Here is a 14,967-nt window from a genome sequence, read left to right as displayed (position 1 = left end):
CACAGACAACAAGACAAGGGCAAGAAGGTAGTGACAACAATACATCACGCGAAGCAGCCACAACTGTCAGTAAGAGTGTCCATGGTTGAATGAAGAGCTGGAGATAAAACTATCCAGTTTGAGTGTTTTTTGTGGATCGTTCCATTCGCTAGCTGCAGCGAACTGAAAAGACGAGCGACCCAGGGATGTGTGTGCTTTGGGGACCTTTAACAGAATACTGGCAGAACGGGTGCTGTATGTGGAGGATGAGGGCTGCAGTAGGTATCTCAGATAGGGGGGAGTGAGGCCTAAGAGGGTTTTATAAATAAGCATCAACCAGTGGGTCTTGAGACAGGTATACAGAGATGACCAGTTTACAGAGGAGTATAGAGTGCAGTGATGTGTCCTATAAGAAGCATTGGTGGCAAATCTGATGGACGAATGGTAAAGAACATCAAGCCGCTCGAGAGCACCCTTTCCTGCCGATCTATAAATTACATCTCCGTAATCTAGCATGGGTAGGATGGTCATCTGAAGGTCAGGGTTAGTTTGGCATCTGCGGTGAAAGAGAAGTGATTACGATAGAGAAACCAAGTCTAGATTTAACCTTAGCCTGCAGCTTTGATAAGTGCTGAGAGAAACAGAAACAGAAGGAAGAAGGCACTGACAGAGATGGTAGCCTCGCTTCGCGTTCTTAGAGATGGTAGCCTCGCTTCGCGTTCTTAGAGATGGTAGCCTCGCTTCGCGTTCTTAGAGATGGTAGCCTCGCTTCGCGTTCTTAGAGATGGTAGCCTCGCTTCGCGTTCTTAGAGACGGTAGCCTCGCTTCGCGTTCTTAGAGATGGTAGCCTCGCTTCGCGTTCTTAGAGATGGTAGCCTCGCTTCGCGTTCTTAGAGATGGTAGCCTCGCTTCGCGTTCTTAGAGATGGTAGCCTCGCTTCGCGTTCTTAGGAAACTATGCAGTATTTTGTTTCTGTATCTATTGTTTCTAACATTGTTCCCCCAGGGAATCTTAAGTGTTATTACATACATACATACATACATACATCCCGCGCTCAGGTCTGTTCAACGCTGGTCCGACCAATCTTATTAAAGTCTGCTTTGATCACGTGGACTGGGATATGTTCCGCATTGCGTCCAACAACAACATTGACGAATAAGCTGATTCGGTGAGGGAGTTCATTAGAAAGTGCATCGGCGATGCTATACCCACAGCATCGATAAAAAAATTCCCAAACCAGAAACCGTGGATTGATGGCAGCATTCGCATGAAACTGAAAGCGCGAACCACTGCTTTTAACCAGGGCAAGGTGACTGGAAACATGACCGAATACAAACAGTGTAGCTATTCCCTCCGCAAGGCAATCAAACAAGCTAAGTGTCAGTATAGAGACAAAGTAGAGTCACAATTCAACGGCTCAGACACAAGAGGTATGTGGCAGGGTCTACAGTCAATCACGGATTACAAAAAGAAAACCAGCCCTGTCGCAGACCAGGATGTCTTGCTCCCAGACAAATTAAACAACTTCTTCTTTGACTGTGGGCTCTCATTCTCCGTGGCCAACACGAGTAAAACATTTGAACGTGTTAAGCCTCGCAAGGCTGCCGGCCTAGACATGCTTCAAGATGGCCAGCATTGTTCCTGTTCCCAAGAAAGCTAAGGTAACTGAACTAAATGACTATCGCCCCGTAGCACTCACTTCTGTCATCATGAAGGGCTTTGAGAGACTAGTCAAGGATCATATCACCTCCACCCTACCTGATACCCTAGACCCACTACAATTGACTTACCACCCCAATAGGTCCACAGACGATGCAATCGCCATCACACTGCCCTATCCCATCTGGACAAGAGGAATACCTATGTAAGAATGCTGTTCATTGACTACAGCTAAGCATTCAACACCATGGTACCTTCTAAACTCATCATTAAGCTTGAGACCCTGGGTCTCCACCCTGCCCTGTGCAACTGGGTCCTGGACTTTCTGATGGGCCGCCCCCAGGTGGTGAAGGTAGGAAACAACATCTCCACCCCGCTGATCCTCAACACTCGGGCCCCACAAGGGTGCGTTTTCAGCCCTCTCCTGTACTCCCTGTTCACCCACGACTGCATGGCCATGCACGCCTCCAACTCAATCATCAAGTTTGCTGACGATGCTACAGTGGCAGGCTTGATTACCAACAGCGATGAGACAGCCTGCAAGGAGGAGGTGAGGGCCCTCAGAATATGGTGTCAGGAAAATAACCCCTCACTCAACGTCAAGAAAACAAAGGAGATGATTGTGGACTTCAGGAAACAGGATTTGTGTGTATAAGGTAGTTGTTGTCAATTTTTTTGATTACTTGTTAGATATTACTGCACTGTCAGAACTAGAAGCACAAGCATTTCGCTACACTTGCATTAACATCTGCTAACCATGTGTATGTGACTAATAAAATGTGATTTGATTGATTTGAGAAGACCAGTGTACCTTCTAGCCCTACTCCCAAGTACTTGTATGAGGTGACTACCTCAAGCTCTAAACCCTCAGAGGGAGTGATCACACCGGTGGGGAGAGAGGCATTATTCTGACCAAACCACATGACCTTTGTTTTGGAGATGTTCAGAACAAGGTTAAGGGCAGAGAAAGCTTGTTGGACACTAAAAAAGCTTTGTTGTGGAGCGTTTTAACACAAAATCCAGGAGGGGGCCAGCTGAGTGTAAGACTGTATCATCTGCATATAAAGGATAGAGAGAGCTTCCTGCTGCCTGAGCTATGTTGTTGATGTAAATTGAGAAGAGCGTGGGGCCTAGGTTCGAGACTTGGGGTACTCCCTTGGTGACAGCAGATGTTCTGGCTTTACACACTGCACTCTTTGAGAGAGGTAGTTAGCAAACCAGGCCAAAGACCCTTCAGAGACACCAATACTCCTTAGCCGGCCCACGAGAATGGAATGGTCTACCGTATCAAAAGCTTTGGCCAAGTCAATAACAATAGCATCACAACATTGCTTGGAATCAAGGGCAATTGTGACATAATTTAAGACCTTTAAGGTTGCAGTGACACATCATAACCTGAGCAGAAACCAGATTGCATACAAGAGAGAATACTATAGACGTCAAGAAAGCCAGTCAGTTGATTTTTGACATGTTTTTCCAACACTTTTGATAAACAGGGCAAAATAGAGAGAGGCCTATAACAGTTAGGATCAGCTAATCTCCTCCTTTAAATAAAGGACAAACAGTGGCTACCTTCCAAGCAATGGGAACCTCCCCAGAGAGGAGAGACATGTTAAAAAGGTCAGAGAGAGGCTTGGTGATGATAGGGGCAGTAACTTTAAAGAAGAAAGGGTCTAAGCCATCTGACCCAGATGTTTTTGGGGGGTCAAGTTTAAGGAGCTCCTTTAGCACCTTGGACTCAGCAAACAATGGTTTCTTTGCAGTGGGTGTGTGTCTGTGTTGTATATGCTCTACTTATTTTCTACTGTATGTATGTGTTTGAGTACACTGTATTTTAACAGAATGTGTATAATAGTGAGTGTTTGTGAATGTATGTGGATGTGAGCATATGCACTATTTGTGTGAATTAAATATAACTGTGTGTGTGTGTGTATGTGTCATGTCATCCTGAGGGGTATCCTAAAAAAAAGGTTTAAGGAGTTAGCGAAGTAGCTTTGATCAACTCTAAATTTAACCTATCATACAAAAGTAGCTCACCTTTTAGCCAGGTAGATTTTCTTCAGAACTATTCTGCTCCAGGGCAGGCTAACTCAGGGCTAACTCAACTGAATGAAATGTCTGAGCCACGAGTTGACCACTGAAATCAGATTCCCTCCCTCTTGCAAAGATTGCATTATCACCCCCTTCATCTGAGGAAGACAACTGATTCAATATTTTATTAATTACATGTTTTTTTTATCTTTAAAAAATTGCAATGTTAAATTACTGTATATCACATTACACATTTAGTAATGACAGAATGCATTTTAAACTTCACACAATGTAACACTTTTGTATGACTTAATTAAATAATATATAGATGGGAGTGAGGAACATTGGTGCATTGATAAGCACACCAAAGACGGCATTAACGATGAGTAATAAAATAGAGACGGAACTTCTAAAGTAATATTTCACACTATAGTCTGCTGAATTTGACAGATATATTTTCTTTCATTTTGATTTAGGCACAAATGAAAATGTGTCACTGACCCACCCATGGATTGATGTTTCAGCGTCGTCTCAATAAAGAGTTCTGCATTCGACTAGCCATGTGTGACATGCATGCTAGAGTTAGCAGAAGGAGGACAGACAAATGAAAATGTGTCACTGACCCACCCATGGATTGATGTTTCAGCGTCGTCTCAATAAAGAGTTCTGCATTCGACTAGCCATGTGTGACATGCATGCTAGAGTTAGCAGAAGGAGGACAGACAAATGAAAATGTGTCACTGACCCACCCATGGATTGATGTTTCAGCGTCGTCTCAATAAAGAGTTCTGCATTCGACTAGCCATGTGTGACATGAAGGAAGGAGGACAGGCAATATCCACCATCGTAGTACAGATGAAGCCTGACCTGGAATGTGAAGCTTACTGAAGTTGGCTAGCTTTAGAAAAAGTTGAGTAGATCTAGCTTGCTTCGTAGGATACCCCTCAGGGCTACAGGCCCCCAACCCCCCAAAAATGTAAACATTTCATTTTATTTTCATTATTTTTTTAGGAAAATCGAGGTCTCAACTTACTGCTCAGAGTTAGAATAGTAGAATCAACAAGGTGCAACTTCTAAATTTGGTAAAGCGTCAGTAGTTTTTCTCTTGTAATGTCAGTCACTGACAGTCACTCAATTAGACCATGTCACCTAAAGATGTTTTAATTGGTAAGTTAGTCTAGCCAGCTATCTACACCTTGTAGTAATCATTACAGGCACTGACCTCCAGGGGGCCCACATAGATTTTGTTGGTCACTCTCACTCAGATATCACATGAGCATGGCATAAGTCATGGGACATTTTAGAATTAGCTTTCAAATTGCAAAATGTTCTCTCGGCCCCATGGAAAAATGAATAGAATTGCATGAAATGAAATGAGTTTTAAAAACTGCTAAATGTTCTGTCCTCCCCAAGGAAAAATGTGTAGAATTGCAGAAAATTTGCTTTGAAACGGCAAAATGTTCTGTCCGCCCCAAGGCAAAATGTTCTGTCCGCCCCAAGGCAAAATGTTCTGTCTGCCCCAAGGCAAAATGTTCTGTCTGCCCCAAGGCAAAATTTTCTGTCTGCCCCAAGGCAAAATGTTCTGTCCGCCCCAAGGCACAATGAGTAGAATTGCAGGAAATGTGCTTTGAAACAGCAAAATGTTCTGTCCGCCCCAAGGCACAATGAGTAGAATTGCAGGAAATGTGCTTTGAAACGGCAAAATGTTCTGCCCGTCCCAAGGCAAAATGTTCTGTCCGCCCCAAGGCACAATGAGTAGAATTGCAGGAAATGTGCTTTGAAACGGCAAAATGTTCTGTCCGCCCCAAGGCAAAATGTTCTGTCCGCCCCAAGGCAAATTGTTCTGTCCGCCCCAAGGCACAATGAGTAGAATTGCAGGAAATAACTCTCCGCTGTCAAGAGAGGGGACCACTACATATTTTTACCGCGAGGTGGGGGGGCCACCAAACTAGGACATTTGCAATGATTTCACTATTTAAATCATATCAATAATAAAGAATTGGGACATTTAAATGGGCTAAATTTCTCGAGCGAGACAGAGAGTCGGTGTGCTGCACTCTGCTTGTTTCAGCAGAAGGGTGGGGGAGTGTTGAGAGAGGAGCAGTGGCCGGTGTGTGTGACAGTCTATGTGTGGCATGGAGGGAAAGAGAGAGGGGGAAAATAGCCATACCGACTCACACTAGTTAGACAAACTTGTTGCTACCATAGGTTATCTATCATACCATCTGATATTGCCTGTATAGACTGCATTAAATCGTTGTAAAGAAGCTAGCTAGCTACAGTAGCCAGCTAAGTAAGCCAGCTAGCTAGCTAAAGTAGCAAGGCTAATTGAGGCTATTTTGCTGCACTTCCCGTCCTTGTCTACAACAACTGTAATGAAACAACAGCCTACTCCTCATTTAGCCAACTGAACTCCGGAATGTTTATTACATTTTGCATCAGTTAGAAATCTCCCACTTCAGATGCTACACATGGAGCCTCTAACTGTTACGCTGCTTTGACTGCCTGACAATAACAAAAAGCTACACGTGTGGAAAGTGTATCGGCTACCAGTGTGTCTTTTGTATGGGGTGCACTCACAAAAACTGTCATTAAAATGTTGAATGTATCCATGTAGGCTTTGCAGCAATGTCATATAGATCATTTTATTACATTTTGTCAAAAATGAATCCTCTCCCAAGTAATCTAATACTAACTTCCATTTGGATATTTAAATATTCAAATAAACGTGCCCATACCCCAAATCTCTCTTAGGGTCCCCAAAAAACTAGGGCCGCCCCTGGTGTCATGATCTCAGCTTCTCTAGTGTGTCCTTGAGAGAGAGCTTGTTTTTGTCTGTTTAGTATGTGTGTTTTAGAGAAAGCGTTGTCTCTTGTTTGTAGCTGAATGACAGGGCAAAATGTTGATTTCCGCCTAAATAGATATACCCAACCGTAATTATTTTTCATGAGATGGCCATAAACAATAAATGGTAATGTTGCATAGTTTTAGAAAGATCTGTAAGTCACCTATCTGGTAAAATAAAACCTCAATTGCTGAGGTGTGCTCATTCTGATTTCTGTGGTGTACTCATTCTGATTGCTGAGGTGTCCTCATTCTGATTGCTGAGGTGTCCTCATTCTGATTGCTGAGGTGTGCTCATTCTGAGGACACGAGCTCAAGTTCATAGTACAAATGATTGCTGAGGTGTCCTCATTCTGATTGCTGAGGTGTCCTCATTCTGATTGCTGGGGTGTCCTCATTCTGAATGCTGAGGTGTCCTCATTCTGACTGCTGAGGTGTCCTCATTCTGACTGCTGAGGTGTCCTCATTCTGACTGCTGAGGTGTCCTCATTCTGACTGCTGAGGTGTCCTCATTCTGACTGCTGAGGTGTCCTCATTCTGACTGCTGAGGTGTCCTCATTCTGATTGCTGAGGTGTCCTCATTCTGATTGCTGAGGTGTGCTCATTCTGAGGACACGAGCTCAAGTTCATAGTACAAATGATTGCTGAGGTGTCCTCATTCTGATTGCTGAGGTGTCCTCATTCTGACTGCTGGGGTGTCCTCATTCTGAATGCTGAGGTGTCCTCATTCTGACTGCTGAGGTGTCCTCATTCTGACTGCTGAGGTGTCCTCATTCTGACTGCTGAGGTGTCCTCATTCTGACTGCTGAGGTGTCCTCATTCTGACTGCTGAGGTGTCCTCATTCTGACTGCTGAGGTGTCCTCATTCTGATTGCTGAGGTTTCTTTCCTATTCAACAAAAGTGGGGTATTAGGGCTTGAAATTATATAGTAACAATCAAATTATAAATGACGTACTATAAGATTTCACATTTCATATAACTTTTAAATAAGTATGATCATACTTAGCGACAGTACAATATTGGCACTATAACGTTGACAGATCATTTCTCCTTAACGTCCACTGAGCGTGCAGAGACACCATGTGTGTTACGGCTGTCGTCAGAATGAGACCAAGGTAGGCGTACATTTTGAATTTATTAAATGAACACCAAAAAAACAAGAATGATAAACGACACGTAAAGTAATGTAAGTCTAAACCAGCAATTGACAAAAACAAGATCCCACAACAGAAAGTGGGAAAAGGGCTGCCCAAGTATGATCCCCAATCAGAGACAACGATAGACAGCTGCCTCTGATTGGGAACCATACTCGGCCAACAAAGAAATAGACAACATAGAATGCCCACCCCACATCACACCCTGACCTAACCAAATAGAGAAATAAAACGGCTCTCTAAGGTCAGTGCGTGACAGTGTGCAGACTCTTTACAACTTCAGCTTTAAGCACAAAGTGAATTTGTCCGTCTGTGACCAAGAAAAAGTGGTCTTGGTTCAATTCTATGAAATTATTTTGTAGTTTCTCATGTTGAGAGCTCTAAATCCGTCTGAGAATATCACAGCGAGATGAAACTAGTATGAAACCGCTCAAAGTACCCCCAAAAAAGGGCTCTTACCATCTAAAAGGATATTATGTTTATGCGTGTGTACTGTAGCCTATATGTGTGTATGTGCTTCATAGTGTGTGTGTGTTTGTGAGCCTGCGTCCCCGCCCTTCTCCTGCTCTGTGGAGCACATGTTGTGTGCTTGGCCAGCGGAGCGGAGGGGACGATTATGCAAGAGCCTGTATGGCTGCCAAGCCGTGTGTGAGTAAGTGTGTGTGTGAGTGTGTGCGCTTGCGTGTGTGTTGAGGGAAGAAACAGCTAAACAGGTAGCCGTCCAGCCAGAGGAATAAATAGAACATCACTGGCTCTGGAGAGTGCATCTTAATTTACAAAACATTAACTATTGGGCTTTGTTATTATTGAGTTTGATCTTTGTTAGAAAGTTAATTAAAGCTGTAACTATGAGATTGTATATACAGCATAATCAACAAACTCCTACTCCTGAACTTTGATTAACTTTAATTGCATTTACTAATGTCGCTCATAAAACATTCATAATCACTCACACAATAGATGATGGATATGTATGAGATTCAGTAAAGAAATCCCCTGGGAGTCTTCTCCTGCAGTGGTTCTGTAGTGTAGATTTGATGGTGTGGACAATGGAGGGTCTCTGTTTGTGATAGAGAGTAATAAACATCTGGATGTTGGTAGCACTTGAGACTGAGAAACCTCTTGATCGACCAAGAGTTAAAAAGATCCACCGATGAAGAAGAACATCTCATTTGATGGCAGCATCTGATTCTGTTCATGATTGCTGTCTGATTTCTGGGCAGCTGTGCACTGAGTGGGCTGTATTTTGACATACACACACAAACACACACACACACACAAGTGGGGCGCATCTTTGATCTGGGGGCCATGTATATGCAACACAACACACATGATTCTTTAACCATTGAAATTTCCTCAAAAACATTTGACTCTATCTGACGGTACTGTTTTGATCAGTTATATTTCATATGAAGAAAAAAACAAAAGGACAAGAGACAGCAGTATGGTGGAGGGGAGACGGTGGAGGGGAGACGGTGGAGGGCAGACGGTGGAGGGGAGACGGTGGAGGGGAGACGGTGGAGGGGAGACGGTGGAGGGCAGACGGTGGAGGGCAGACGGTGGAGGGGAGACGGTGGAGGGCAGACGGTGGAGGTGGAGGGGAGACGGTGGAGGGCAGACGGTGGAGGGCAGACGGTGGAGGGGAGACGGTGGAGGGCAGACGGTGGAGGGGAGACGGTGGAGGGGAGACGGTGGAGGGGAGACGGTGGAGGGGAGACGGTGGAGGGCAGACGGTGGAGGGCAGACGGTGGAGGGGAGACGGTGGAGGGCAGACGGTGGAGGGGAGACGGTGGAGGGGAGACGGTGGAGGGGAGACGGTGGAGGGCAGACGGTGCAGGGGAGACGGTGGAGGGCAGACGGTGGAGGGCAGACGGTGGAGGGCAGACGGTGGAGGGGAGACGGTGGAGGGGAGACGGTGGAGGGGAGACGGTGGAGGGGAGAGGGTGGAGGGGAGAGGGTGGAGGGCAGACGGTGGAGGGGAGAGGGTGGAGGGCAGACGGTGGAGGGGAGAGGGTGGAGGGGAGAGGGTGGAGGGGAGAGGGTGGAGGGCAGACGGTGGAGGGGAGACGGTGGAGGGGAGACGGTGGAGGGGAGACGGTGGAGGGGAGACGGTGCAGGGGAGACGGTGCAGGGGGGACGGTGCAGGGCAGACGGTGGAGGGCAGACGGTGGAGGGGAGACGGTGGAGGGGAGACGGTGGAGGGGAGACGGTGGAGGGGAGACGGTGGAGGGGAGGCGGTGGAGGGGAGACGATGGAGGGGAGACGGTGGAGGGGAGACGGTGCAGGGGAGACGGTCATTGAACCTGACAGCATAGTGAAGCTGCATACAGGAGATTTGGGTATTGCCTACATAACATATGGTTTGTATGTACAGTATATTGGGGAGATTTGGGTATTGCCTACATAACATATGGTTTGTATGTACAGTATATTGGGGAGATTTGGGTATTGCCTACATAACATATGGTTTGTATGTACAGTATACTGGGGAGATTTGGGTATTGCCTACATAACATATGGTTTGTATGTACAGTATATTGGGGAGATTTGGGTATTGCCTACATAACATATGGTTTGTATTGTACAGTATATTGGGGAGATTTGGGTATTGCCTACATAACATATGGTTTGTATGTACAGTATATTGGGGAGATTTGGGTATTGCCTACATAACATATGGTTTGTATGTACAGTATATTGGGGAGATTTGGGTATTGCCTACATAACATATGGTTTGTATTGTACAGTATATTGGGGAGATTTGGGTATTGCCTACATAACATATGGTTTGTATTGTACAGTATATTGGGGAGATTTGGGTATTGCCTACATAACATATGGTTTGTATTGTACAGTATATTGGGGAGATTTGGGTATTGCCTACATAACATATGGTTTGTATTGTACAGTATATTGGGGAGATTTGGGTATTGCCTACATAACATATGGTTTGTATTGTACAGTATATTGGGGAGATTTGGGTATTGCCTACATAACATATGGTTTGTATTGTACAGTATATTGGGGAGATTTGGGTATTGCCTACATAACATATGGTTTGTATGTACAGTATATTGGGGAGATTTGGGTATTGCCTACATAACATATGGTTTGTATGTACAGTATATTGGGGAGATTTGGGTATTGCCTACATAACATATGGTTTGTATGTACAGTATATTGGGGAGATTTGGGTATTGCCTACATAACATATGGTTTGTATTGTACAGTATATTGGGGAGATTTGGGTATTGCCTACATAACATATGGTTTGTATTGTACAGTATATTGGGGAGATTTGGGTATTGCCTACATAACATATGGTTTGTATGTACAGTATATTGGGGAGATTTGGGTATTGCCTACATAACATATGGTTTGTATGTACAGTATATTGGGGAGATTTGGGTATTGCCTACATAACATATGGTTTGTATGTACAGTATATTGGGGAGATTTGGGTATTGCCTACATAACATATGGTTTGTATTGTACAGTATATTGGGGAGATTTGGGTATTGCCTACATAACATATGGTTTGTATGTACAGTATATTGGGGAGATTTGGGTATTGCCTACATAACATATGGTTTGTATGTACAGTATATTGGGGAGATTTGGGTATTGCCTACATAACATATGGTTTGTATTGTACAGTATATTGGGGAGATTTGGGTATTGCCTACATAACATATGGTTTGTATGTACAGTATATTGGGGAGATTTGGGTATTGCCTACATAACATATGGTTTGTATGTACAGTATATTGGGGAGATTTGGGTATTGCCTACATAACATATGGTTTGTATGTACAGTATATTGGGGAGATTTGGGTATTGCCTACATAACATATGGTTTGTATTGTACAGTATATTGGGGAGATTTGGGTATTGCCTACATAACATATGGTTTGTATTGTACAGTATATTGGGGAGATTTGGGTATTGCCTACATAACATATGGTTTGTATGTACAGTATATTGGGGAGATTTGGGTATTGCCTACATAACATATGGTTTGTATTGTACAGTATATTGGGGAGATTTGGGTATTGCCTACATAACATATGGTTTGTATGTACAGTATATTGGGGAGATTTGGGTATTGCCTACATAACATATGGTTTGTATGTACAGTATATTGGGGAGATTTGGGTATTGCCTACATAACATATGGTTTGTATGTACAGTATATTGGGGAGATTTGGGTATTGCCTACATAACATATGGTTTGTATGTACAGTATACTGGGGAGATTTGGGTATTGCCTACATAACATATGGTTTGTATGTACAGTATATTGGGGAGATTTGGGTATTGCCTACATAACATATGGTTTGTATGTACAGTATATTGGGGAGATTTGGGTATTGCCTACATAACATATGGTTTGTATTGTACAGTATATTGGGGAGATTTGGGTATTGCCTACATAACATATGGTTTGTATTGTACAGTATATTGGGGAGATTTGGGTATTGCCTACATAACATATGGTTTGTATGTACAGTATATTGGGGAGATTTGGGTATTGCCTACATAACATATGGTTTGTATGTACAGTATATTGGGGAGATTTGGGTATTGCCTACATAACATATGGTTTGTATGTACAGTATATTGGGGAGATTTGGGTATTGCCTACATAACATATGGTTTGTATTGTACAGTATATTGGGGAGATTTGGGTATTGCCTACATAACATATGGTTTGTATGTACAGTATATTGGGGAGATTTGGGTATTGCCTACATAACATATGGTTTGTATGTACAGTATATTGGGGAGATTTGGGTATTGCCTACATAACATATGGTTTGTATTGTACAGTATATTGGGGAGATTTGGGTATTGCCTACATAACATATGGTTTGTATGTACAGTATATTGGGGAGATTTGGGTATTGCCTACATAACATATGGTTTGTATGTACAGTATATTGGGGAGATTTGGGTATTGCCTACATAACATATGGTTTGTATGTACAGTATATTGGGGAGATTTGGGTATTGCCTACATAACATATGGTTTGTATTGTACAGTATATTGGGGAGATTTGGGTATTGCCTACATAACATATGGTTTGTATTGTACAGTATATTGGGGAGATTTGGGTATTGCCTACATAACATATGGTTTGTATGTACAGTATATTGGGGAGATTTGGGTATTGCCTACATAACATATGGTTTGTATTGTACAGTATATTGGGGAGATTTGGGTATTGCCTACATAACATATGGTTTGTATGTACAGTATATTGGGGAGATTTGGGTATTGCCTACATAACATATGGTTTGTATGTACAGTATATTGGGGAGATTTGGGTATTGCCTACATAACATATGGTTTGTATGTACAGTATATTGGGGAGATTTGGGTATTGCCTACATAACATATGGTTTGTATTGTACAGTATATTGGGGAGATTTGGGTATTGCCTACATAACATATGGTTTGTATTGTACAGTATATTGGGGAGATTTGGGTATTGCCTACATAACATATGGTTTGTATTGTACAGTATATTGGGGAGATTTGGGTATTGCCTACATAACATATGGTTTGTATGTACAGTATATTGGGGAGATTTGGGTATTGCCTACATAACATATGGTTTGTATTGTACAGTATATTGGGGAGATTTGGCTATTGCCTACATAACATATGGTTTGTATTGTACAGTATATTGGGGAGATTTGGGTATTGCCTACATAACATATGGTTTGTATTGTACAGTATATTGGGGAGATTTGGGTATTGCCTACATAACATATGGTTTGTATGTACAGTATATTGGGGAGATTTGGGTATTGCCTACATAACATATGGTTTGTATTGTACAGTATTTTTGAGGCTTTATTATTGTTGCTTTTGTGTTTTTTGGTTGAGCAAAACTTTTTGTTGACGGTACTACCCCCCTGCAGTCAATGTCGCTGAGATAAGAGTTTCGTTGGAGGCGGGGAAACTGTGGAGCTGTACAGACTATTGCATGTTTCTGTTTGTGAGTCTTTTATTAAAGAATGTCAAACAATGTTGTCTTTTTGCAGATTTTCTTTCAATCATGCAGAGCTGTTATTTTTGGGGCCTAAAATACATGTGTTCATATGGGCAGAATATTATCTGTAGGCAAAAATATATTTTTCTGGTAAAAGACATACTGAAATGAAAACGTAGTTGTTTTAGAGACACTAAGTAACAACAGGATTCTCTTAATACTGGGCTCTCACCATTACTACCACCATTACCATTGACATTCAGTCAGCTTTGGTGTTGACATCAGTGAGCCTTCTGAATGAGGAGAGACACATTGGTAGGCCTACCTTCCCCGGTTCTTCACAGCTTCCCCGGGAAACTTAACGTAGCCTCACGTGGATGAAAGAGTAGCGGAGGAAGGAGTTTGCTTCTGCAGCAATGTTGGCCTTAATATATTACGTTTGCGGCGGTGCTTCGAGTAGTGATTATAGGCCCTGGCTACCAGGCTGACAGCAGAGCCCTGTTCTCTGTGTGTCCACCAGGAGGCAGTGTTCATGGGAAACGGGGAGCAGTACATCTGGAAGCCCCCAGAGGACAATGACATCATCACCTTGCACCCAGCGCCTATACCCCCGGGGGAGAATGGACAGGGATACACACCCACAGCCATGGAGGTGAGGGATATGTCTGTGTGTGTATGTATGTGGGTGGTGGAGTGGGCGGGATGAGGTAAGTGTGTCATGGGGAGATTTGTGTATTGCTTACGTAACATATGGTTTGTATGTACAGTAAATTTGTGTTAACTTAATGGTCAAATTGTGAAAGAGAGGTCCTGTTTACCCAGAGAGCTCCTCTTTGATTGGCTTTGCCGCCATAACACAGGCCTTCCTGAGTCAAACTTGGTCCGGGGCCTGGTTTCTGGTTACACTGCTTGGTGGGATTACAGCCATGTGGAACCGCAACATGTGGGTGGAGCCGAGCCCTTAACTCTGACACGTCAGTCACACTATGGGACAAAGTGACATCCCATTTCTCATGTAGTGCACTACTTCTGGAGAGTTTCACTGTTGGCTCGGTTGCAGAAAAACAGGTTTGAGCCCCTGGCTCCTTTTGCTGTGTGGCTGTGAGCAGAGCTTAAGGGGTTAAGTCTCTGCTGTTTGGCTCCTCATTTAGAGTGTAGAGATCAGACTACTACACAGATTTCTCTCCCTCCCTCTTTTTCTGTCTTTCTCTCCCGCTCTCTCAATCACTCATTCTTTCACTCTCTTTGTCTTACTATTTGTCTCAGAGAGGCAAAAACAATTCCTCTTTCTCTTCTCTTC

At 43.3% G+C, this 14,967-nt stretch overlaps 1 protein-coding gene across 1 annotated transcript in view; it reads left to right on the top strand.

Moving 5' to 3' along the window:
• The window catches only part of LOC116357824 (uncharacterized), a 143,065-nt gene that overhangs the window by 69,117 nt on the left and 58,981 nt on the right, over positions 1-14,967 (top strand). Inside the window, exon 8 of the mRNA XM_031807213.1 lies at positions 14,188-14,319. Coding sequence (XP_031663073.1) covers positions 14,188-14,319 — 132 coding nt within the window. The remainder of the gene's footprint in view (positions 1-14,187; positions 14,320-14,967) is intronic.

Source organism: Oncorhynchus kisutch, linkage group LG27 (genome assembly GCF_002021735.2).
Source record: "Oncorhynchus kisutch isolate 150728-3 linkage group LG27, Okis_V2, whole genome shotgun sequence".
Taxonomy (NCBI): domain Eukaryota; kingdom Metazoa; phylum Chordata; class Actinopteri; order Salmoniformes; family Salmonidae; genus Oncorhynchus; species Oncorhynchus kisutch.
Note: the sequence above shows the minus strand (reverse complement) of the source record. Positions and strands in the feature narration are given on the sequence as shown.